The 26,038-nt window shown below is 43.5% G+C and overlaps 1 protein-coding gene across 1 annotated transcript; it reads left to right on the top strand.

Annotated features, from left to right (window-relative positions):
* The first annotated feature begins 277 nt into the window (after positions 1-277).
* Positions 278-26,038, top strand: LOC138605336 (proto-oncogene tyrosine-protein kinase Src-like). Its single transcript, XM_069677515.1, has 13 exons — positions 278-568; positions 12,350-12,631; positions 14,317-14,416; positions 15,355-15,372; positions 17,211-17,309; positions 17,546-17,649; positions 20,616-20,765; positions 20,887-21,042; positions 21,424-21,603; positions 21,903-21,979; positions 22,069-22,222; positions 22,685-22,816; positions 23,279-26,038. The coding sequence occupies exons 2-13, from the start codon at positions 12,358-12,360 to the stop codon at positions 23,485-23,487; spliced, it is 1,653 nt and encodes a 550-aa protein (XP_069533616.1). The 5' UTR covers positions 278-568; positions 12,350-12,357; the 3' UTR covers positions 23,488-26,038.

Below are 26,038 nucleotides of genomic sequence, written 5' to 3'. Positions count from 1 at the left end.
CTTCTGAATCGCGTCTACAAATAAGTTAAGAGAGGCTAACTGGTGTTTTTGTCGCGCCTGCTGCCAACGCCTCGGAGGATTCTACAGTTACGGCGTCAAGTTACGCAACACGACGTGAATCTTCTTGGCTCCAACGTTGCTGCGTAAAGAGCGTAAAGTCCAGCCTCATCATATTTGAGCTCTCGTGTTTCGTCAGTGATGCACTATCCCAAGCCTTCCCCCCCTACGAGGCATGTCTTCTCCACACCATACCACTCCTGCTTCCTCGCATGAATGTACCGCGCCGTCGTCTCTTCCCAGCTGAACAGGCTACGTTTGGTGTTTGTCCAGCCCACCGCAGCCGCCCGGCAGCTGTGCCCTCTGCTCCTGAAGGCAGTCCTCGCCATGACCTCCTCTTCCTGCGATACTGCCGAAATTCACTAAATGGGATTCGCTGCTGGCCCGAGGTTTCCACAGCAACTGGCCATCCGCTTCCATTATTTTTCTAATGAGGACAGCCATACGGATTTAACACGGTTCCTCGCTGCGCGTCTCTGATTTTTGGGCTGAATCTCAAGACGCGTCAAAGGTGAGTTAATTACAGCGTGTGACGATTTAATGCGAGATAATTAGGTATATTTCGGATGTAAATCCAAAGCTTTTGGTTTGTTTCTGCGTATTTTCCTCTACTGATGTGTTACACACAGCGTACAATGCCCCCCTCTCACATTGACTTGTGTTTCATTGTTGCACAGGCCATTCAGTCAGTGTTGCTCCCACATTTCATTCGGTCAGTGCCACTCAGTCTGTGCCAGGGCTACGTTTGTTGACGATTTACTACACCCAGCACAAAATGCGCACAGTATGTGCAAATTTCATATTTCTGACTTTCCCACGACCACAAAATCCTCCAGGAAGACACAGAAAATCGACTGCGCACAGAAAATAAGAGCCAACAATCCATCGAAATTCAAAATGGAGCTGTAACAGCACCTGTTTTGATTCATCAGGCCGCATATGCGCTGTATGTGAGCCGAAGCCCACGACAGCCACAGCAGCATTGTCGCCTTTTATCCCTGTTCCCATTCACAAATCCCTGTTTACGAGCCTAATGTGGATGAGTTTGGCTAACACGGACTGGGGATGTTTTTTTGATTGGTGTTTTTTTTTCATTCCCTGCAATAGCAAAGACGTTATCATCTTGACAGCTGCTTCTCCTGTAAGCAGCTACTACCCCACCCCTTGTTTCTTTGAAAGCAGCTTTGCTGACAACTGGTGTTTAATCCCGTGGAAATAGAATTTTAATTATGTGGTTAATCTATTTACAGTTGGTTTTGGGATTTGGACAAGTTCCAGCTAATTTCCATGAGGCAGTGGATTCAGGTTTGCAAAATACGAGAGGAATGAATTATGGGAAAGCTGAACATCGGATTTTAAACACTGGAGATATATTGTTATGCTAGCCTTGTATGATAAACATGAGGCTAGCATAGCATGAGAAATAAGAAGGAATTGGATTGACTGACTTTTTCCTCAAATGTTTGAAAAGCTGAGAGAATATAAAGATACAATACATCATGTTGCTAACAAAAGATGAGTGCTGCAACTAAAGTCACTGAAATGATCATTGATTTATCCACCTGGAGTTTTCTCAGTTAATTGTTCGGCATATTAAGAATGTTTTCAAAAGTTCAAGGTTGCCTCCTTTTGTTTGGTCCAGCCAACAGTTAAAACCCACATATGAGTAACTTGTAAAAGACAAAGACAACTAGGAAGTGCTACATTTTGATGAGCTTAATCTTTGCTATATTTGTTTAAAAATTAATTAGGAAGTAATTATTATTAGAAGGGTGATTGAGTATTTACTAAATCACCTAAAGGTGGCACCTTTTGTTGGCTTTATTTGTCAGTCAGGCTCTTGTGTTCCTGTTTTTGTCCGAACACTTGAAAGAAAAAGTGAATATTACAACACATGCTTGATGGGAGAACAAGTATTTGTTTAATTTAATATTGTGTAGATGACAAAGAGAGGCTGTCTGAACATTAACTACAGATACAGGCCTTTGATTTTAAAGAGTAGTTAATAATTTGCTAAGCACTTCAGCACCCTTTGCCCTCCTTCTTCGAGTCAATCATTCTGTAGCAGCTTTTCCTCCTGGCCTGGATCTCTCGCGGCAGCCAGAGCCGGCAGTTACAGATGGACAGAAAACGGAAGTTGGTTTTATCAGCCAAGTGCCACAAGCCCCTTCTCCCCCTCTGCTTCTTCTCTCCCTCTCCTCGCCTTTGTGTGTGTTTTAGTGGAGATGAGAAGGAGCTCCTAGACGCAGGCTCAGACTTTTCAAAGTGAGCGAGGTCAGCAAAAACTGTGGAGAAAAGACAACAGAGAATATCTGAGTGTGGCAGCCATAGTAAGAAAACGGGACCTGATAGCGAAGTGACTGCATTGTCTCGTCTTTGTCCCTCTTTAAATCAACTGCCCGCTCTCTCTCTCTCTTTATATCCAATGCTATATATAGATGATCTGCGTATTATACATGCATGTGGACTGCACTCTTTCATGTTATCATCCAGCATATTATAGCAGCAGAGGACAGTGACGCTAATGTGCACATTTCCTCTTGTTTTGATCTTGAGGAAGCATCATCGCTGCCCCCCCTCCCTCGCCTCTCCTCCTCTCCTCCCCAGGGCAAACTGTAATTTTCCCATTCGACTGAAACATTGGCTCGAGCTCCTTCTCTCTCTGCAGCACAGTGGCAACTGTTACCGTCTGTTGTGACTCAGTGAGGTTTGTCATGGCCAAATATGCTTATGTGCCTGACCAGAAATGTACAGCGTGTGTGCTCAGCGTCAGATGGAGGATTACAAACGCTGATTAGACGGGAAACGTGAGAGAGTTTAATTCTCTGTGCAGAATCGAAGCGACTTTTTAGCACTGAAAAGACTTGGAAACATAATCTGCTGTGACAAATTGCTGCTTTTACAGCACGTAACTTTATTATCCACGCTGATTGTTCATTTAATTTGGGTTACGTTGAAATTGGAGACCAGTAATTTAATGTTCTTATCGGGACTCCAATGTGCAGATAATTCAGCAGATAAATGGCCTGTTGTGAAGGTGCCAGGCCCTGCAGCATATTATCGACTGATGATCATTAAGGATTTAAAGGATATCTTCATATTTTTTGTTCGTCATCTTTTGTTTGCTTCTGCCCACACTTGCCATGAAGTGATCCTTACTGACACACCTCACTGAATAACTTCATTAACATTTCTAGAATGCACCCAACATGAGCAGTTTCTGTAGTCAAGTGGGTAACTTCCAAAGTTAGTCATTTAGCACCAAATTCACTCATTGCTTCCTCTGAACAATGGCTCCTTTTTAAGCTGTAGTGGAGGGACAGTTAGAAAAAGAGGGACTACAACTCAACAGCCGTGGTACAGGCTCTGTAAAGCCGCTTTCCCACTTGTCAAAAAACACCCGGCTTTTTTGCTTAGTGGGAAAGACTACAATTGGCATTCAGACCCGGGTCACATGACTCTGCAGCAGACCCGGTAATTATCACCTCGGCTCCGATCGGCATTAATGGGAACACAAAACCTGTGTCGACGCGCTAATCTCCGCCCCCCTTTCCGGCACGATGCTATGCTCCGTCGGTAACTTCTGCGACTCCTCCTCATCTCAGCTACAAATTCCATCCGTCTTGAGCAGTGCTCAAACATCGTTCCAAATTTGTCGCCGCCGAGTTTGATAAACAGACTGAATGAGTAATAGATACAATAAAAACCTAACCACTGTAACATCTTCACTCTTTACTAACCCTGTCTCGGGCGCGTTTGTGACGTCAGACGGTGACACAGCAGAAAAGAGACCGAAAGGAGGATACTTCACTGGCAATGGGAACAAAGACAATCGGCATTTTACGTGGGTCAACACGCTAAATTTAACTGGGAAAGGGATATAAGGTTGTAATTTAGTTAGGGATGCACCAATTGAGAAAATCAGGGCCGATACCGATGCTTAAAAACAACTATTGATTGTGCTGATGATGCTGGTTTTTTTTCAATAACTATAATTTTTGTAATTATTAATGCCCTCGTCTGGATAAGGGACCAAAATTAACTTTAATTACAAAAAACAAATTCATTCAGGCTTTGAGAAAGCATGAATTCAATCTTTCAAATTCCCAACACATCTTTTTATTTAAACTTTTATACTCAAGTGTCCGAAGTGACCGTGTGCAACGCAGCGCAAAGCAACGTGCCATTTTGACTCTGACGCCCTGCTTCTATTTTCATTCCTGTTGCTTGCTTAGAAAAGGACGAGGAACGGTTTATTCATGAAGAACAACAACCAACCTCCATCTCGCACTCCGCCAGTCACAGACGTGATATCTCTCATAGGTACCATAGGTAACTTACAGGCCTCGAAGCATCTCGCAACATCTGAAACATTCACTGACATTGAAAAAAACTCAGACTCGGCTTACCCTCTGACCTCACTTTGTAGTCCACCCCTCTGGTCTCCAGTGCTCAGCTCATAGCAATATGGTTTGTTTACGTGACGTAGCGGAGGTGTATATATTTGACGGATGCAGCGTGGACAGCGAGCGTCAGCTTCTACACAATGTGATGTCTGACGCTCGCATGCTGTTAGGACACAGTGTAACATTTAGCAGTTAGCAGAAGAGCTGGACAATAGCGGCTTCTCTGAGCTCAACATGGAGTCTCCTCAGTGGCCTGTTAGTAGCATCAGTTTTGCTGCATTTAATCTCAAACGAACCACGGTCAATCTAAAGCGTGTCTGTAAAGTCGGTTCTAAAACACCAGAGAAAAAGCAGCTAGCATGAACAAAGGCATAACAATCGAATTAAAGTACTTAAGTGGATGTGCTTTATTTCTAGGTCCAATACTTGTATGTAGTTTTGTTTATCCTCAGTTTAACATGAATGTCTGAACTAAATGGTTTGACGTCTTGTTATCGAGAAATGACAGTCAAAGCCACACGTCAACATCACGCTTGCATTAGTGGGAAAAGTCAGTGGACACTAAAGCCGGAAGAATTACTCTTCTGGTTGCCACAAATGTCTGCACGACATTTGATGGCGACTATTGAGCTGTTGAGATATTCCAGCCTGGACCAGAAGAACAATCACGCCAACCACAATCAGTTTTTGTGTACATGTAGGTATGTGATTGTTGGTTCAACTTGAATCAGTGAGTCAGATTTTAGATGGTTATACGGATGTGCACGAATGAAACAAGTAAATACTGCTGGTATCAAACCTGATGTGATGAAGTTTCCTTACCTGATAGCTGTTAGGACTTGCCTGCTTTTCATAAACTTACATTCCTTTAAGGCATTTGAACTCTCTTCCCTAACTTTCTCTCTGTGCCCTCCAACACCCAGTGTTCACGTCATGCACCCAGACAGTTTTATAGATACTGTGAGACTCGGTCAACACCGACACTGAAAAAGAAAACAGGTTAGTGATAAATGTGCTGCGGAAATTGAAGTGCTCTTGAACTCCTACTTGGCTCCGAGGTGAACAACACTCAGAGAGCAGCCGTTGAACAAAGCCTCTGTTTGCTATGATTCATATCTAATCCTTTAAAGTCTCTTTTCCCTGAACACAAGCAGGCAAAACTTTATTTACAAAGTCAGTATGTGTCTACATTTCTGTCCCTTTTCTGACTAGATGTTGTACTTTGTTTTTGCAGCACATTTTATACCAGAATGTTTCTCACACTGAGAGAAAATCAACCTGGAATCACTGATGAAGAAAGCTCTTTTAACATAGAACCTTGCACAAATACAGCCCTAGAAATATAGCCAGAAAAAATGTGTCGAGTTGCGAAAAGTAATTATTAATACCGATAACAATCCTGTAAAGCTGTGTGCAAGGCAGTGAGCTTTTTTTGGAAAGATATTTTGATTCGTGTCCCAGGAAACCATGAAAATAGAGCTTCTTTGTTACCCTCGTTCCCCTCCCGATCCCATCTCCCTCCTCACTTCCTTCCTCCCATCCCTCCCATCCCGCCCTCCCACTGCTCAGGTGCCTGTTCTTGTTGCAGTCGCTGGCAACCGTAGCCGTGTGGTGCAATCTGGTTCCCACGCATTCCTCCGTGCTACTGTTGCGCTCACAAGGGACTGACATCCCTCCTTGTCTCCCGTTCCTCATCATCTCCCCATCTCATCCTCTTTTTGTGAGACTTTAAATTATCTTCTCTTCGTACTTGTTGGTGCTTTTATTCTTCTGCCTCCCTCACCCCTTCTTTCTCCTTTATTTTACACCATCATGTTGAAAGTAACAACATGTGCTTGATATTCGGGCACTCTGACACCATATTAGGAAAAGGCGTGAGGCTCGGCGCTAGCGCTGCTGTTTACATACACAGACTGATGCTTTCAAGGGCACTCCGGTGTTTGCAGCGTCCTGCAGAGAACCAGGAGAAAGCAACTCTCAGAGGACATGTTTCTGCCATCAGTGTATCGGGATATCATTGCCGTGCCGGTCGGGGATCATTACCTCCCATTATCAGTTTGTGCTTAAACCTGATGATTCGTCACTTTTCAGAATCGACTTGACTTTCCTTCAGGCAGAGGATGAGGGTTAAATAATCCCGTTTTTCCACATACTTGCTCTGCTGAATCGACTCTGCTGTGTCCAAATTCCCCATGCTATACTAATTAGATGGAAGTTTTAAGACATGGAAATGTATTTTTAGTTCAAATTACATGTGGACTCAACGAACCCTTCACATAAAAAACTGGGCCATCATTTTTTTGTGTCCTTTTCTTTCCATAGAATCCGTCAAGGTAGGAGACATTTTCTGAACATGGGGTTTACAGCAGGCTAAGGCCACTTTATGAGGAATATCTGTACAGACGGAGGCCCTTAAAGGCCAATTCAGAGCGCTGATACGTGACGAGAAGAGACGAAACATGGCAGTTTACACCGACGTCACTAGACGAGACGTAATGTTTCCACAGACTCTCTGGGTTTTCTGTATCTGGATCTATTTTGTCGCATCTTAAAATACAAAAGAGGACCGTGATCGTGAGTTTCTTGCAGCAGTTGAATAACTGAAGATGAAATGTCCAAAATCTGTAAAAAGAAAATTAGGGTGATCAAGAATTTGGAACCTTTAAAGGGAGCTGCGTTGGATTAACCAGAGGGCGTATGCAAATTTATGTCATGAACTTGCGACACGAGATCCTCCCCCATTCTGTCAGTGTCTCCTGTCTGTTATCACAGGAGCTGTTCAGTCGTGTAGAGGAGTTTGTGTCGGCTCTGACGAGCTGAGAAAACGCCAACTATCGCTTTTCAGATGAGAACGCTGGTGAGAAAAACATGCACTATATAACTCTATGCTATAAGACATGTCCCATTACACAGCAGCAAAGAGAATAGGCCTTCTTACATTTCCAGTACTGACTTTTCTACAAGCTGATTGGCTGATGAATCAGGTGTGCAGCCCAGCCACTGGGGACTTTACACGGGGGGTCGGAGAGTCACTATTAGCTGAATTTAGGTCTGTCAGTGTTTTGCTTGTGACAAATCTGTGGTCGGAAGTCTTTTTTTATGACGCCCACAATGTTCGTTTTTTGGTGGCACTGTTTATGAAATCATGTGGTTCAGCATTCAGACGTGTTTATAAGAGCGTAGCCCCTCCCTCATATTTGTAAATGAGGAGGAAAAAAACTCCAAGTATAATAAAATCCAGCAGAACAACACTGATATTTATGACCTCAGTAATAAAGATGTTGAAAAGCAGAACTGCGATCAATTCAAACACTCACATCTCACATTTTCTAACTTACTAGAATCTCAGTATTTGTAGAATCAGTTTAACTTCCCATCAATAAACATATCGATGGAAGTAGGAAGTCGTTACTTCACCAACAGGTCTGTACGGTTATTTTACTACTACCTTATTTGATGTTGTGCTTTTACTGTGCACCAAAGTTCAGGTGCTCAAGCTTACGTCACTTGACAATCAGTGAGGAATCATCTTTCATTTTTGTAAGCTGCACGTGAGGTCGTTGCGGTTTCATGTGTAAAGGATAAAAGTAAAAGTAGCACTGGCTCTAAAGACTATCCAAGTTTTTGCATGGGCTGCAACACCTACAGCTTTGCATATTAAAGGGCCAGTTCGCTGATTTTAAACCTCAGTCCTATAATGCTATTATAGGGAGTTAATGCCATGCTATGGTAGAAGACGCTATCCTCTGAAAGTAACCGAGCGACTGCATCCTGGCTGCACGGGAGTTGCCGGGGGAGAAGCTACACTAGGTCGGCTCGCACAGGCTACTGGGGGCTTGCTGCTAACTACAGCAGCTAGCGATGTTTGGTTTTCCAAGCTGCGAAGCCGCGTCTCTAATTCTGTGATCCTCGCCTTCATAGCTCCAAAATGACCACATTTAATACAAGTAACCTTATCCGTAAGGAGGATGAGGTTGAACTAAACATCCGACACACCGCACAGGACAGGTCAGGAGAGCGGGAGAAGAGGGAGAAGGAGAAGCCGTTTCAATAGATTAAGCTAGCAGCTAAGCTAACTGCTAAGCGAGTATAAAGTTAAACAGTTTAGCAGATGTTTTCGCTAATGTAACAACGAGAGTGCTTGATGATAACTAGCGCTTGTCTAAGTACACAGCGGCTGAATAACCGCAGTGATGATAATTACAGCAAATTAATTGATTTAGCTCGAGCAACAGCTACAGCTACAAACAGAACAGGACAACACGGGAAATGACGCAATACGCGTGTAGAATGGGCGAATGTAGAATGGGCGAAACCAGGAGCTGTTGGTAAGACTTTCTCCGCAGCTATGGCGCCAATTTCAAATAGTGATTACAGAGAACACCAGCTTTGACTGACAGTGGCGTCTTCCAGGGGCGAATTGCTCCTTTAAGACTTTGTAGACTGCTCAATATATCTGTTGCATTGGTGCCTCCATTATTGTCTAACATATGCTACGCTTGATCAAACGTGTTCCTGCCTCCTTTTATCCTTCATCTCATCCTGATCATAAGTGAGCTGGTAGATGTTTGGTGATGTAACAATCAGCCAAAGGCTCCTATACTTCTATCCAGATACCGAATCGATCAGTTTACTCTTCACACAGTTCGCACAGTCGTGTCCACCTCTCCTGTGGGGCCTATCTCTGTGTGACGCAGCTTTGCACCATGGGATACATTAACCCCCCAGCGTGCCAGATTACATCCTGGCAGGAGTTGAATCAAAGCTTGCATGACTGTACGTGTGTGCTTGAAATCGCTCACGCTTGTGCACATTCACGCCGCTTACACGCCCACACATCTCCACAGTGGGATCCTTCCACATCTTTGAGATTTCCCATACCTGTGTAATTATATTACGCTCGCACATTACACTTAAAACGCCCACTAAGCCTCAGCTGTCCGTACAGTACACAACGACCACCTACGCGATCTTTTTGCAGCCACTGCCAGCTCCTTCCTCCTTGTCTGTTAATAACCCTCTCCGGCCTGTCTATCACACTCACACGGACACACATGCATGTGCTGGAAAAAGGATGTGAGACGACACTGTGGTCGGGTGTTGGTGTGAGATACAGCCTCGTTTCCCAGAGACCGAGGAACAGCTGCTCACACACACACACACACACACCTACACACTCTGTCTGGAACTGAGAGTGCCTCGATTCACAAAGGAACAAGGCTGTTTCATGTGTGTATGACTGTCTCTGTTTCAGCCGGCCTGAAATAGCCGGTCTCGCTGTGTGTCACTCGGCAGTGACTCGAGGGATGGTCGGGACTTGGTGCGAGAACACGGCACTCCAACTTTCTGTGGGTGCTCTTGACTGTCTGAGCATGTTGGTCTTTGTCTGCACTCATGATGACAGCATGTTACCAGCTCTTAATAGATGTATCTAGCACCAGGGTTGGAAGAAGAAGTGTAATTACCTGTTGAAGGTGAACAGTGTCATCTCCCTAGCATTAACACTCGGCTTCATTACACCGCTGCTCTGTTTGAAGCTGTGTTTTCCTCGTAGATGCTTATTGATTCAGCACAGATTGAATCAACAGATAGGAATGACCTTGTGTGTGTGTGTGTGTGTGTGTGTGTGTGTGTGTGTGTGTGTGTGTGTGTGTGTGTGTGTGTGTGTGTGTGTGTGTGTGTGTGTGTGTGTGTGTGTGTGTGTGTGTGTGTGTGTGTGTGTGTGTGTGTGTGTGTGTGTGTGTGTGTGTGTGTGTTTTGACTGTTTCAAGGTGTCCCGTTCGCAGTGTATTTGCATGCTAAACGGCTCTAACTGAACCTGGAACGGCTCCAAGGATGCTCTGTGGTGGATTAGGAGAGGCGAGATGAATGCTCGCAGCACACGCTGCAGAGAGGATTTAGTTTGAGAAAGGTGAATGAACAGAAACCGAAGCAGGGTCAGCTTCTGCTCCTGAATGAACAGCTTCCATCTCCTGTCGGGAGGGATTAAACCAGCAGTGGTTTTACAGAATTTTAACTTTATTTAAGCCCAATCACATGAAAATGATGTTTTATATAAGCCGGGTTGGGAGGGTTACTTTAAAACTGTATCCTGATACAGTTATGTCAAAATGTAATCCTAATCCAGGTATCACAATTTTAAAGTAACTGATTACTTTCTGTTACCAACACTAAATCTGCAAAAAAAGACAAGAGAAAAGAAAGTTCAATACTTTTGTAATGCACAAATGCCCGTTTAAATTAATAGCGCTAGTTATGCATTTAGATGTACTTTGTTAAGTCTGCTATAAACCGCTAACATCTTTAACTGTGCAGCTAACGTTAGCGGTTGGTCTTACCTGTAAGTGTGTCTTTAAAGTCGAGCTGAAACAGCATTTCGAGAGTATCTAGCTTCCGTATCGTGACGTGTTTCCGGGTGAAGCAGGACGTGCAGGCGGGACATATCATTAGAGGGATTTGATTTGGTCGTTGAGAAGTGGGCGTAGACAGACGTTCTCTACAGCGCAGTAGCTAGCTAACTGACCGAGCGTTCTTGGTGCTCTGCGGCTAAATGTTGCAGATTGATTGGTTGAAATTGTTTGGTGCTAACTTACGTAAGCACGCGTGAAATTTAGTTTTACCGGAAGAAAAAATGATCTGATTTTGATGTAAGAATACGAAGAAATGGATTTTCTGTATTTCTTTTGGCCTATATTGTCAAATAGATGCACAATATTACCGGGGATGTGAACTAAAATGACATTTTTCATTTCACCTCGACTTTAAATTAGAAGTCGAGTCCTTGGATAATGACAGCCAGAGGGCCTAACTCGCTCTGTACTGTCATGTTGCTCCCATTTCCACCCAGTGAAAGCATGTATTTCACCACAGGCCACGGCAACCACAGACTGTTGATGGCAACTTTGAGCAGCCGTGTTGTAGGACATGTGTGTGGTGACGTGTGGTGACGTGTGCGCACAGGTGCATGGTGTTATCAGAGACGGTCAGACGGACGCTTTAGAGATGAGATGTTATAGAGCATCTTAGACATTATATCGCCTTCTTTTAAAATGTATTTTAAAATTGTAATCCTGCTAGTAATCCCCATTTTTAATAAATGTATCTTTGTATTTTTTTGTAACTGTGGCAGAATACATTTGCCCTTTTTTGTGTCCTAATTTTGTTACGCCGTTACGTGTATTCCGTTACTCCCTTTATATATATATTTTTATATATATATATATATATATATATGTATATGTAAATGAACGCTGGCTTTTATGCTTTTATTTTCAAATGAAAGAAAACACATTTGGTGTTTTGACACATTTCCTCATTGACGAGGATGCGTGGGGGTCGTAGCTGATGGTAAAGAACAAGATGAAGTATAAAATGCATCACTTAATAACATCGGACTTGTGACTGTGAATTCAATATGAACACATATTTGGCATTCGGGCTGACTTATTTAATTAGTGATTAATCTGTAGCTTACTTCTATGATTTATAGTTCCTAATCCTAAATCCTAAATACATACAACAAAATGGCCGTTGCTGTTTTCCAGAGTTCAGGGAGACTCTTTATACGTCTTGTTATTTCTAAACAGTCTATTACTAAAATATATTAAATATACACTAATAAGAAACACAGAAATGCATTAAATCGTCACATCGAAGAAGCTGAAACCAAAGAATTGAAGGTGACTTTTCTTTACAATAATGAAAATAGATTTGATAGATTAATCTATAAATTGAATGTTAGGGTGGTCGACGTTATTTCTCCGTCGATTGAATGACGATTCATTTGAGTCTTATTAAACGCATTACAGGAAACAGAGATTACATCCCAGAGATCCTCTCGGGACTTAAAGTGCTGCATTCTTACTCATCGTTGGCTCTCTTCCCAGGTCTGCACATGGGGGCGGGCAAGAGCAAGCCCAAGGAGCCGGGCCAGCGCTCCATGAGCCTGGACGGCACCATCGGCACTGGCTCGGACAGCGGGCACTTCCACCATCTGGGCCCCGCCCAGCAGACCCAAACCCCCAACAGGAGCCCTGCGGTCGGGACGGGCAGGCGCGGCCATCAAGGGCAGCACCAGCACGCCCCGACGAACACTCCTGAGCTGGCTCTGTTTGGAGGGATCGACCACACTGGCACCATCACCTCACCTCAGCGAGGACCTCTGTCAGGTAAGCAACATGTGGGGATGAAGTATTTCAGAATATCACTCGAGGAATGGTTCATAAAAAATACAACCAGATAAGATTTTATCATCGAGTGCTGTGTTTCAGGGCTTGCAAGACTTAGGTGAGAAAAGCAGAAGCCTCGTCTATCACAGACTGGAAACACCGGGACATGGTTAGCCTGGCTCTGTGCAAAGGAAACAAAATCAAACTTCACCTCTAAACCTCACTGAACAAGTTATATCTCATTTGTTTAATTTGTGCAAAATTGAAATGACAAGTTGCAGTCTTACAGGAGGTTATCAAACTATTGGAGGACTTCCTCGATGCAGCTGTTTCCTCGCAGCTTCATAGTGACAAGAAGTCAGGAAGTCACTGAGCACGGCACAGAAACAGTCCTGCACACCCGCTGTAAATGAGTGCTTTTTAGGTGTTAGTGGGCAGATTTTGTTTGGTTTACTTATAGAAACATTTTAGGCTTCTGCTGCAAATTTATCAGACAAAAATGAGAGTCGTATCAATATATCAAATAACTCTCGAAAAGAAAGCACATTCATGTATTTCCCAAAAATTATCTGGTCTCTGCAAGTGTTGCGAGTAAACAGTAATCTACTATGGCTGAACAAACAAAGAAAAGATGGATGACTACAGATACAACTTCAACAAGAAGTGAAAATCCAAAGAAGAAGAAACAAACTCGACGCTCAGATGAAGCAAACAGTCTGAAAAGGAAAGCGACCGTCAGCCAGGAAAATCAAGAGTTACAACCGGAGCCGACCGTGGACGTCACACATGCAGCACTGTCTGGATATCTGGGAAGTGTGCTCCCGCAATTACCGTTTATCGCCACAGGTGCCGCCAGAGAGAACGCAACTGAGATCTTTGAGATTACTACTTTAAATAGAGCCACAGTAATCTTTGTGCAAAATGACCAGAGACAAAGAGATGTCTGGTTTTAGAGGGAACAGTTTTGAAGCTGAGCAGATCTTTAATAAAATCTGAAGAGAGCTGGGACTTATGTCTGAGTCAGCCCGCAGACCTTGTCTCAGTTATAGCCATGAGAAGAAAATCTTAAAAGTGATTCACCGTGAGTCATAGTTGCACAGACAAAGATTTCCAAACAGTTTCCTTTTCCCATCATCAGCTGTCAAACCTTTTCTTTCACTCTGAAGCCCGTCCTACCGCGCTGTCCAGATTTTAACTCCACATTAAGCATTAATGTGTCTAGACCGGCCAGATGGTTCGGTTAATGTTGCTCCATCCAGAGAGCGGAGAGCTGCTGGTGTGTCGGGAGCCGTCTCCGCCCATGCGTCTAATGAGCCGATCGATGATTGGCTGGAGAGCTCCCAGGTGTAGATCACAAGTTCATTAAAAGGAAGGAGGAGAAGGCGGCACGGAGAATGGAAAGACACGGGCGTGATGGCTTTGTCCTTCACGGACGATCGGTCACAAGCAGCCCGATGTCGATATTTCTCATTAGACCTTGATAAATTGTTTTATACAGATTTGGAGCAGAGGCAACATAACTTTAAGATTAATAGCTCTATGGTGGATCCAGCAAATTATCATCAAGGGCTCGACCTGTGTTACTGAAGAAACATTATGGAAGTAAATGTGAAGAAGGCTTAAGGGGAAGTTTAATTACATTTTCCCCTAACTGTGTATTTGTGTGTGTGTGTGGTTTCTTGCAGGAGGTGTCACTACATTTGTGGCGCTGTATGACTATGAGTCACGGACAGCGTCTGATCTGACCTTTAGGAAAGGCGACAGGCTGCAGATTGTCAACAACACGTAAGAATCAACAGTCACCCCCTCCTCTCTGCGACGCCGCAACCTAACATAACACCTAAACGAGCAGATTTGTAGACACACAAACGTGGACATGAATGAACACAGACAGAGCTGGTAACTGCGGAGCGGTGCAGACAACAGAGTCTGATCTCCTCCATCTGTTCGCTAAAACAGAGCAGAGCGGCTCTTTACTAATGCAATCTGTTCCTGTTGGGCGACTGTCATCCTCTTTACAGAGAGCCCGTCATGGCAACTTTTACACTCACGTTTCCTCATAACACCTAAAATAATCTGTTTCCTGTCTGACGTCTGTCTGTGTTGTGGTGTTATTTTAGACATTGTAAGTGAGAAATTATGTGTATTTAAAACTTTTCTTGAGCTTAATTTACATGCAGGTGTTTAAATCAGAACAGTCATCTTCTGTTTCTTTTCCTGTGAGTTGTTTCCATAACTTCCTGTCTGTTCTGCTGTTCTTTATCTCTAGTGTGGCACTACATAGTTGGGCTGACAAATATAATTAATTCATACTTAATTAATACTGCACAATGCAACAGCTCCAGCATCTGAAACATTTGAAAGCAAATAAAGATTTAAAGCAGTCAGACTGTATCTAAAGTGAGTCCCACAGGCTCCGTCTGTGCTGCTGTGATCATTTATGGATCTTAAATGAACTACATTTCCATAATCTTCTGTTGTATACTTATTAAAACTAAAACAAGCAGCCCTGAAACTGAAAGCGAATCTTAAAACTTTAAAAACACAGCAGTTCATGCCAACCCCACTGTGTCGTCCCACAGCGTTACTCTGCTGCTCCGCTGTCTGTCTGCGCTGTGCTCGCCCTGCTGCGTCTCCTCGCTGTGTTTTTGATGTGTCTGCTGTGTCTGTTATCTCTCCCCCTCTCTCTCTCTTTCCTTCTCATGCTTCATGGTTTCTCCTAGGAAAAAGTACAGCTTCAGGTCAGTAATACTTAATGCAATAAAAACCTCACGCTACCTTTTGTTCACAGTCCCTCTGCCGCTGCTCGGATCTGTTTGATCGAGCTCGTAATGTAACCGTAATGCTTCAGTTAGAGTGATTTGGTGCTCTGGCTGGCTCTGTAGCTCACACGTACTGTACGTTTCTGGATGTAGAGCGAAGAGGTGAGGGACTTCAAGTGGAACAAAAGGTTGCCTGTGTCTGCCTATTTCCTCTCTTAACAATGTTTTACTTCACAACACTCTGTACCTTGGTGTGGGATGAGATGTGTTGTGTTTAGAACCACAGTCTTCGGGGTTCCTCTCGCTTTGTAAAGAACATCAAACATGTTGAAGTTTCAGCTTGTATGAGAAGCATATACTGCATACAAGAAGTGGACGTAGCCATCATGAGGTCACCTATTCGTTTGTAAACCGCCCTTTTTCTAAAGTCTCAAGTTTCTCTGTCACCATCTTGTTTTTTTGGAACCAGAAGTGACCATATTTGGACATCAAGGTTGATGCACATTAGCTGTGTCCCAATCCCAGGGCTGAATCCTTTGAAGGAGGCGGTCTGCGGAGGATGTGCCATTCATAGCCTGCATAGAGCGTTAAAGCTGAAACTGCTGTACGGCAGATTTCCTGTTTGCATCACCTGCTGTTCCCGAGTCACCAAACGACGCTCCTGTCGCCTAGCAACAGGTGGCTAGCGGGCTAACTAGCTAGTATACATTTTACAAATAAAAGTGTATTCCTCCCCCACGCAAGAGTCGCCATCTCGTTTGCATCTTGGGATACGTTGGGCCGCGAAGGATACACCCGATGGATTCTTGGCGGCCCAGAAAAAGAAAGGAAGCATTTGTGAGCCGCAACTGAAGGAGCCTTCGAATTAGGACAGCCTTCGACGCGCCGCTGTGACGCAATCAGCCTTCAAATACGGCCTTCGAAGGATGCAGCCCCTGAATTGGGACACAGCTTTGTCTCTATCCTGGTTGACAACAGCAACTATTCAATCACAGAGGGCCATCTTTAAAGCTAGTTGCGCTTTTATTCTTTTTAACTCATAAGCAAAATGTTTACTGAGGTATAAATCCACTTAGAAGTAGTGTAACCCTCCCACCCTGACTCCAGAGGCTTTGTCCACTTCTTATATACAGCCTAGGATCAGAAGTAGATATATTTTTAAGGCACAGTCTTTACCCCTGCTGCAGATACTGAATAATTTAAGGATTCTGTCTGGTAATATTTGTCTTTTTTGCAACAAACACCATGAAAAGACCAAAACTAAAAATATTCTTCCAGCAAGTATTACTGTTGTAGCTAAGCTTTGTCTAACGTATTCCTCTGCAGCGCAGATTTTAATTGTTGTCCTGAAAACGTTTAAAACACATAAATGAGACACACATTATGATGCTTCACTTTAACACTGTACTTTCAGTTTGAGGCATTCCTGCTTACACATAGCATATTTAGAAAATCTATTCATCTGCAGCTGAAAAGAGACCCTTAAAATGCTCCTGCAGCTATAAACTAAACTCCCCAGCTGTTTTAGGAAATGATTAAGACCAAGAACTATTAAACATGATATTTATGACTTATATTTAAATTTAGGAGGTCTCATTGTTTGCTATGTTCTTTTATTTGCCTATGCTGGAACTCTCCTTTTATTCTTTAAGTCTTTATCTTAATGTTTATTACCGGGGAATCAGCTAAAAGATTATTAAACGGATACATGTTATGGTTGCGTCGGCCAGTTTTCTCTTTATGGCTGACATTTGCTCTCCGTCTCTCTCTCTCTCTCTGTCTCTCTCTCTCTCTCTCTCTCTCTCTTTCGGTCACAGAGAAGGGGACTGGTGGCTCGCTCGCTCCCTGACGACAGGAGAGAGCGGTTACATCCCGAGCAACTACGTGGCTCCGTCTGACTCCATCCAAGCAGAAGAGTACATTAATCCTCTCCTTGTTTCTTTCCTACAGATATTTGAATTGTTACGTTCAGGCAGCAGCCTGAGCGTAGCATTATTTCCTATGCTGTCTCTACCTCTGCAAGCTAATACAAAGATTTCAGAGCGAGAACATTCCTTCTATATTTCCAGTGAACGCGTCTTCCTGCCTGCCTGCTCCAGACGCTCAGTAGTAGCTCCTCACTGATCTCATTCTCTGTGGCCCACTTTGGCAGGTGGTATTTTGGGAAGATCACTCGGCGCGACTCAGAGAGGCTCCTTTTGAACTTACAGAACAGACGAGGAACCTTCCTGGTGAGGGAGAGCGAGACCACGAAAGGTGAGAGAGAGCAGACGTCTGCTACGCTTCAGAGGCTACAGTCGGCATCGGGACGGGCCAATTAGCTCTGCTGCTTTTCTCCGCGTCTGTTTGTAATGATGTGTTGAATCTGGGTCTCTCAGGTTATTCTGAGGTTATTCTCTATCAGGTAAATGCTTAACTTTAATTTAAAGGCAGATTTATTGCACTTTACTGGGACATCATTGTTTCAAATTACTTTATTTTACCTTGAATAAACTACGGGGCGTTCATGTTCAGCTGAGCAATTAATCAATACACAGAAAATTAATTTTCAATCGTTTATTCAAACTGCTTTTAGTAAATTTTTCTCTTTATAATAAAAAAAGAAGTTAGACTGCGTCAACCTGATCTTTAAGAACATTTTACAGGGATTTTTTGTTATTTCATGACATTTCAGACACCAATCGACAGTGTAAGATAACTTTACTTTTATAACTCGTTACGTTACTGCGTTACCTGCTTAGAAAAGTAACGTTATATTTACAGATTAAAACCCCTTTGTGACTCGTTCCTCATGTGTGTTATATCATCAGGACGGTGTGTAGCCTGCTGTACATCTACCTTTGAATGCATCGACTCTACCGTCATTGCAACGCCTCGTTTAATAATCTGTAACTCTGCAGCCTGATAACAGGACTGACAGACGCAGTATAACCTTTACAGCTCTTTATGATGCTAACAGTGTCACAGTGAACTGGGCAGGGGCATACAGTATTAGGCACAGCTGTTTCCATGACAACAATACAACACGGGCTCTTAGTCCCACCAGTGTTGTGGAGCTGCTTTTAGCTGCAGATGCTTCTTCACATTTGAAGTCGAGCTCTTCACAGCTGACGAGCACTTCTCCTCCAGACACAGCTTACATTTCACCGTCATGTTGTTCTCGTCCCTTTCACCCAGACATTCAGAATAATGTGAATATTATAAAGTAATAAAGTAAATACTGTCCTCTCTGACATCTCGCCAAATGAATTAGCTAGCTACACATGCGCACTGACACAGCTGTGTGTACCTTCTGCTGGTACACAGCTACCTGCCAAGAAAGAGGAGAGAAACAGAAACAATGCTTTGAGGATTTTCTGTTTTTGTTGGGCCAAAAGGAAAAGCAGGATTTTTTCCAGTAACTGATTACTTTTTATGAAAAAGTAACTAAATAATGGATTACTTGACTTGCAGAAGTAACGCGTAATATTACTCATTACAACAAAAAAGGAATCAGAGTACTCTAACGGATTACTTTGTAACGTGTTCCTTTAAACACCAATCAATTAGTCCACTTATTTTCATGATTTAATAAAATACTTTAAGTTACTTTTTTCTCAAGATAAAAGCAGTTGGTGCAAAAACACACGCCACGTCTATGAAGTTGTGTATTTGATTTATGCTCAGATATAATGCAAAGAGGCGAAGAGTCACAGCTTTACATTAAAATCTATTTGCAGCCGATTTAAAGACGAAACAAAGCTCAAAATGATTAATGAATATGATATAACAGACGGAGAGAGACTGAGGATTCGAGCTGTGCTTTCTGGAAGTTCACCAGCGTGTCAGGATCTGTGTGCCTGCTCAGAAGAAACTCTGACTAGAAAACACATTTCATAAAAGCTTTTTATTTTGCACCCTCTGGGTTTGTCAAACGTGTGAAAAAAGGAGGCGATGACGCCTTCCCCGTGTCCCTGGAGCTTTCTCTGCGCAGCGAGTGCAAACTTCCTTTGAATTAAGTCGCTCTTTAGGGACTCAATCTGAAAGAGAAGGAACATCGTAATTAAGTCATTTGTAAACTTTCACACAGGCCTGTGGCACTATATCTAGAGCTCTGAAAATCTGCTGTCAGATCTGGTCCCTGTGACGTAGGTGGGCTCTTCAGGGGGTTGTTTTGGAGGAAGTGGGGGGGAAATGGGAAAAGAGCTCGGTGGAGTGGAGCTGGTGAATGGAGAGGGGTGAATCACTCTGCCAGAACTAGGTCAAGCTAGGAGGGTGCTGGATTTCCCTCTGGCTATAAGTCTCTGTTCTACAACCAACCCCACACACACACACACTGAGAGAGGGGAGGAGAGGCATGAGGAGGGGGGAGGGACAAAAAAGGGGGAGACTTGTAGGAAAAGGGGAGGCTCAGGGAGAGTGGGAGGAGCTCTGGCGGGAGGTGTGTTGGCCTGTGGCTGCGTTCTGTATAAGACGTCAAATGAGTTTGACACAGAGGAGCAGAAGCACGCCGCTCTTCTGTTGCATTACGTGTAACTCGCACAAGTCTGCTCATGATCCATCTGCTCATTCATGTCACCACATCGCCCTCTTCAGATCCCAATTCTTAACTTGTATACAGTGTGGAGGCCTTACGTATATTCTGTACAACTTTAGACTATCACAGGAGTGTTGTTCTTTAGCATGCAAGTTCAGAGAGGTCCATGGTTAAACTGCTAGAGTAGTACTTTGATGATCAGGTACGTCAGGTTACTTCAGTTCAGGGGAAGTGCGTCTTTCTTAAACTAGATTTTCTTTCTGACGAGTGAGCATCAGTCAGCAAAACTCCACATCAGAGAGGATTGATTTTTCATTTTCCTGTACTGTGTTACAGCCTCCCTGTGGAGCCGAACTCTGCTAAGTCAGCTCAGCAATTTGATTCCCAATTTTTAGGTCCTAAACACTTTGTTTTTGACCCAATCGTCTATTTGTTATGATGGTTATCTCTTTGTTTCTTTGCAGAACATGTAAAGAATGATGATTGTTTCACTCATTAAGATCAAACTGTTCTCAGTAGTGGGCCACGCACAAGGACACACATTCTTAGTTGAGTTTTCAGGCCCTTCGAGGAGCCAACAGGGACTTGCCCGGCCGGCACAGCTGCTGTGTTAGGACACTTCACAGAGCAGCTGTCACACAGGCCCAGAGCCGCCTGCTTTTACTGCTCTAACCTGCCTCTGTCTGTTGTTTTGTCTTGCTCACAGGGGCATACTGCCTGTCAGTGCTGGATTATGACAACACCAAAGGCCTGAATGTTAAACATTACAAGATCAGGAAGCTGGACAGCGGAGGCTTCTACATCACCTCCCGCACCCAGTTCACCAGCCTGCAGCAGCTCGTCTTCCACTACCGCAGTGAGTGCTCGACACATCTGCCCTCTAATGGTCAAGACGCGCCAGTGGCTGTGATAGTTAACCTTTCTCATGATGCTCTCGCCTTTAATCCGCTCTGTCACTTTCCTCTCCTGTCTTTCAGAGCACTCTGATGGGCTGTGTCACGCTCTGACAGACGTGTGTCCTGTGGCCAAACCTCAGACCCAGGGCCTGGCCAGGGACGCCTGGGAGATTCCCAGAGAGTCCCTCCGCCTCGACCTTAAACTGGGACAGGGCTGCTTTGGAGAAGTCTGGATGGGTAACGACTTCAACATTTTTTTTTTGTGCACATTTTTGTGGTTTGGATTGAATTATCTCACACAGTGGTAGTTACACATTTTTATACACTGGAACTAAGATAATATGAGAACCAGCTGCTCTTTTCTCCGAGTGCATACACGAGTGAAACCCTGATAGAAGCTAATATGGCTAACAGGTTCCTTATTTAAGTACTTACATGAGGGGAAGCAGCTAGCCTACCTCTGTCCAACATGCTAAGCTAACTGGCTGCTATAATATTGATATTCCTATTCATCTATCCCAAAGAAAGCATTTCGGCAGGTCTCCAAACGTATTCCATACATTTGCATTATAACAGAAGGATACCACTTGTGATACCATGGTCCTATCTCTCTGACAGGTACGTGGAACGGTACGACGCGGGTAGCCATAAAGACCCTGAAGCCTGGCACCATGTCTCCAGAGGCCTTCCTCCAGGAGGCACAGGTGATGAAGAAGCTGAGGCACGAGAAGCTGGTGCAGCTGTATGCCGTCGTGTCTGAGGAACCCATCTACATTGTGACTGAATACATGAGCCAAGGTAAGACAGGATTCATGTTCAACAGGGGCTGGGTATCAAACTCTTAACACGTCTTGTTGGTATCGACTCAAACGTTGGTTGCTGAAGTCTTTATATTCTGTCAGCACTAGTATCGAAATATTTCTATTCTATTCTCTTTTATACTTCTTCTTACTATATTGATTTCTGCTTACAAACCCACCTGGATGATAGCTTGTACCTTAAGGTTTACACATACATGAGAAAACTGGTTAATCATTTGGTGGTGATCTTTAATTTCATCATCTAAGACTCTCAATATTTGTATCTTGCACTCACAGGTAGCTTACTGGACTTCCTTAAAGGGGATGCAGGAAAGATGCTTCGTCTGCCTCAGCTTGTAGACATGGCCGCTCAGGTAAATTACTCACCGCCTCACCCACACCTCTATTACTAATACTTCTATTTGTATTTCTTTTCTAACACCCCTGCCCTCTCTTCCTGCAGATTGCAGCAGGCATGGCCTACGTGGAGAGGATGAACTACGTCCACAGAGACCTGCGAGCTGCAAACATCCTGGTGGGAGACAGTCTGGTGTGTAAAGTGGCCGACTTCGGTCTGGCACGACTCATCGAAGACAACGAGTACACTGCGAGGCAGGGTGAGTCCACACTTCCTCTGTACAGAACAGATTGTAGTTTTATTCTTTTCTATGTGGCTGGACTAAGCAGACATGATGTTGGTGTTTTAATCCTTAAAGTGGTAATCTCGAAGATCTCAGTTTCGTTCTCTTTGGCGGCACCTATGGAGATAAACTGTAATTGCAGGAGCACACTTCCCAGATATCCAGACAGTGTTGCATGTGTGACGTCCACGGTTGGCTCCGGTTGTAACTCTTGATTTTCCTGGCTGACGGTCGCTTTCCTTTTCAGACCGTTTGCTTCATCTGAGCGTCGAGTTTGTTAGATAGATAGAGACATAACAGACATTTATTTACATGAAAATCTTCGAGATTATCACTTTAAACTGTAAGTGATGAAGTAACAACTGAAGGTTTGGACCGTCAGTTTCTAAAATTTCAAAATGTGTGTTCTGTCTTCCAACATTGTTTTTGGTTCCTCAGGAGCGAAGTTCCCGATCAAGTGGACGGCACCGGAGGCGGCTCTGTACGGTCGATTCACCATCAAGTCTGACGTCTGGTCCTTTGGCGTGCTGCTCACAGAGCTGGCAACCAAAGGCAGAGTCCCCTATCCAGGTGAGGACTCAACAAAGATGATCATAACACGTAGTCAATTAATATTTTAGTCCATTTGCGGAAAATATATCGGGGAAATATTATTTTTTCAAGCAAAAATACAGAAAATTCTTTCAAACGAACGTCTTAAATGTGAGAAATTGGTGCCATTTCTTGTTTTTATGTGACGGTTAACGAAATGTTTTTGCAGTCTGATCTGATTTACCAAAAAATTGGAGGCCATCATCTTGTACATTTTTCCACTATTTTTATAGATATATTGACCAAACCAAATCTTATCAAGCAATAATGAAGATAATCATTAATTTCCTAAAATTAATGTAACTGTGGAAGAGATTATTGAGTACAAATAATCATTTTCAGCCATGAAAAGAGTTTTTTTAACCTTAATATAATTTTAACAGTCAGATTTACTGATTTTATTTTGAAGGAGAAAGCCTAACTTCCTGTTCCTCTGAGCAGGTATGGTTAACCGCGAGGTGCTCGACCAGGTGGAGCGCGGCTACAGGATGCCCTGCCCGTCCGAGTGCCCCAGCTCCTTACACGAGCTCATGCTCTCCTGCTGGAGGAAGGACCCGGAGGAGAGGCCGACGTTTGAGTACCTGCAGGGCTTCCTAGAGGACTACTTCACCTCCACAGAACCCCAGTACCAGCCTGGGGAGAACCTATAGAACCACACACTGAACCAACACAGAACGATCTGCACTAAACGACCTCAGAGGAGAACCTGCGGGAGGATCTGAGCCTGTGAAACTCACCCGGGAGGGACTTTAGATTCTTCTGTAGAAGCTGAGCTGAGACTGAAACCTGCGTCATGTGCCATAAAGGAACTGCTACAGAAGAACCCAGAGAGCCTCCTTTCTGCAAGCACTCGCTGTTTACTTAACAGAAGTGAGGTTCCAGGCTGTGAAGGAGAACTCCTGCTGGCCTCTGGCTCTGATTCGACCCGGGGGAACTACATTTGCGGGTAAATGTTTGTGAGAGGTGCGGCTGCTGTGGGAGGAGACGAATCAGGATCTACAGACGGAGCGAGAGGGGAAAAAATAAACTCCAGACGAAGAGAGAAGGTCAGGGGAGGATATTTCAATCGGACGTTTAGCCAACCCTCCCTCTTTCCCTCTTCTGTCGTGTCTCTCCACCCTCGTCTGGTACCTTCTCCGCCCACAGAAGAGCACCGCCACCGTGGCTCAGGTGCCAAAGGAAAGTCTGTCTCTTCTCGAGCATCACTTACGTCCCTCCTGCCTCTCTTCCTCTAGTTTTCTGTCCGACTTTCAGTATCTCTCTCTCCAGTTTCTCTCAAGTGCTGCTTCTTTAAAGTGTCTCCAAATAACTCTGGAACTCTTCTTTGCATCTTTATTTATGTTTACTTGGACAATAAGCGTCCTGTGGTTGAAGGTTTTCTGTTCAGTAGCAGACAGAGGTTCCTTATTTTCTCTGTGATTACGAGTAGGCGAGGTTGTTAGAACCACTATCAAGGTAGTGCCAGAGTAAATGTAGTCAGCAGGCAGATTTAGGAATTAAAACTTGAGGCATTTCTCTCTCGTTTCTCCTCGATGATTAAAAACAACTCTTGATGCAGGTAGTGTTTGAATCCTGATTTTAACATGATCAGCATCACTAACGAGCAGGTTTAAAAGTTACTAGATGGGGTAACTTTCTTTAAACTTACTAAGAGGCTGATGCGGCCAAAAACCGATCATAATATCCAACTTAAGATGTGAAAACTCTGAGTGTAAAAGCCTTTGTTGTTGTGCCAAACAATCCATATTCCTTTACTGCTGTCCATGTATATAATGTTTGATTATCAAGGGGCTTACTGGGGGGGATTTTAGTTCTTAAACAGGAAACTTTTTACTTACAAACTCTGTAGGATTTCCCTAGAAAACACATAAATCTGTCGCGGATTTCATTCACTTCACAGCGAAAAAATATGCAACCAGGCGGCCCTAACTAAACTGTAAAACTCTGATCAGGTAATCCCTAATAAAACTGTGTTTATGACTTTACTATGAGAGTTGATTTTCAAACCAGTTAGCATGCTTTTGTGCCGTTCTTCTCTTGAATCATTGGCTGGGTTTGTATTTATGCTGTACTGTACATCAACACGTGTATGTTTACTTTACTCAAGGTCCAGGCAAGACGAGAGGGGATCATAATCAGACTTTTGTACCATCAACATATAATGGATTTTTTTTAATCTATATATCTTACCCACGGCTGCCAGTTCTCACTGTCATACTGTACATACTGTAGCTCTCTAGAGTCGGTTTTTGTATCATGTAAGCCACTTTCGATTGGCAGGTATTTCTGTTGGGTGTCACACATTTCACACTGGTTTAGTTTATGAAGTAGTCGATGCAGCAACAGTAGAAGTCTTAGGTCGTTGCCAACAAATACAATGAAACCAATAATGAAAATAAATGAGCCATGCAGCTGTAAAAGGAACAGTCCGTGCCCGATGGCGACATGATGGCGAATTGAATCAATGATGTGGATTAGGGTCCTAAAAGCAGACTGGAAGGAGCTTGGGTTGTGATACGACATGAAAAATGAGGTCAAAGATGTAAATAGTATCTTAAACAAATGACTGTGACTATCATGTAATTTGTTTTTGTGTAGTTTTTCTTTAATTGCTCCTCCATGCCGAGGTTTTTTTAAAGTGACGCACGCCTGCTCCCAAACTGTTTTAATAATAAGACGCGACTGTAAACGGGGCTGTAAGGAATGTTTTCTTTTTTTTAACATTGGACTTAATATAAAAACAGTTTGAATCATATCTGCAAAAGACAATTTGAAATTGGACTTGACGTGTGAATATTTCCAGGAACATGTTTCTCAGCGCTTTCCTCTTTTAGAACGAGAAATACCCGGTTTGTTGTGACGCACTGAGCCGCCTGTGACTCACCGGGACCATGTGGAAGTGTGATGGGCTCATGACACGTCTGAGTAATGCCAAGGTCTGATTGGATTATCTGTGCCATATTAAAGAAGTGTCTCAGTCTTTTTATTTTCATGTTATTTTTTTATGAATCTATGCAGTTTCGGTCTGGCATTCCTGCAACTTCACGGCCATCTTGTTCTAAAGTCAAAAACAAGCATCACAAACGGAAGGTGTGAGCGTTTTGTAAGGACTTCTTTTGTTTCAACTGTAACAGGATTGAAATGGGTATCGTGCCACTTTATGTTGATTTTAAATGTGCAATAAATTATATTTCAAATGTG

Source organism: Semicossyphus pulcher, unplaced genomic scaffold, assembly GCF_022749685.1.
Source record: "Semicossyphus pulcher isolate SPU_LCO1_2020_fin unplaced genomic scaffold, fSemPul1.0.p SCAF_3, whole genome shotgun sequence".
Classification (NCBI taxonomy): domain Eukaryota; kingdom Metazoa; phylum Chordata; class Actinopteri; order Labriformes; family Labridae; genus Semicossyphus; species Semicossyphus pulcher.
The sequence above is the reverse complement of the archived record's forward strand: the minus strand, read 5'-3'. Positions and strand labels throughout refer to the sequence as shown.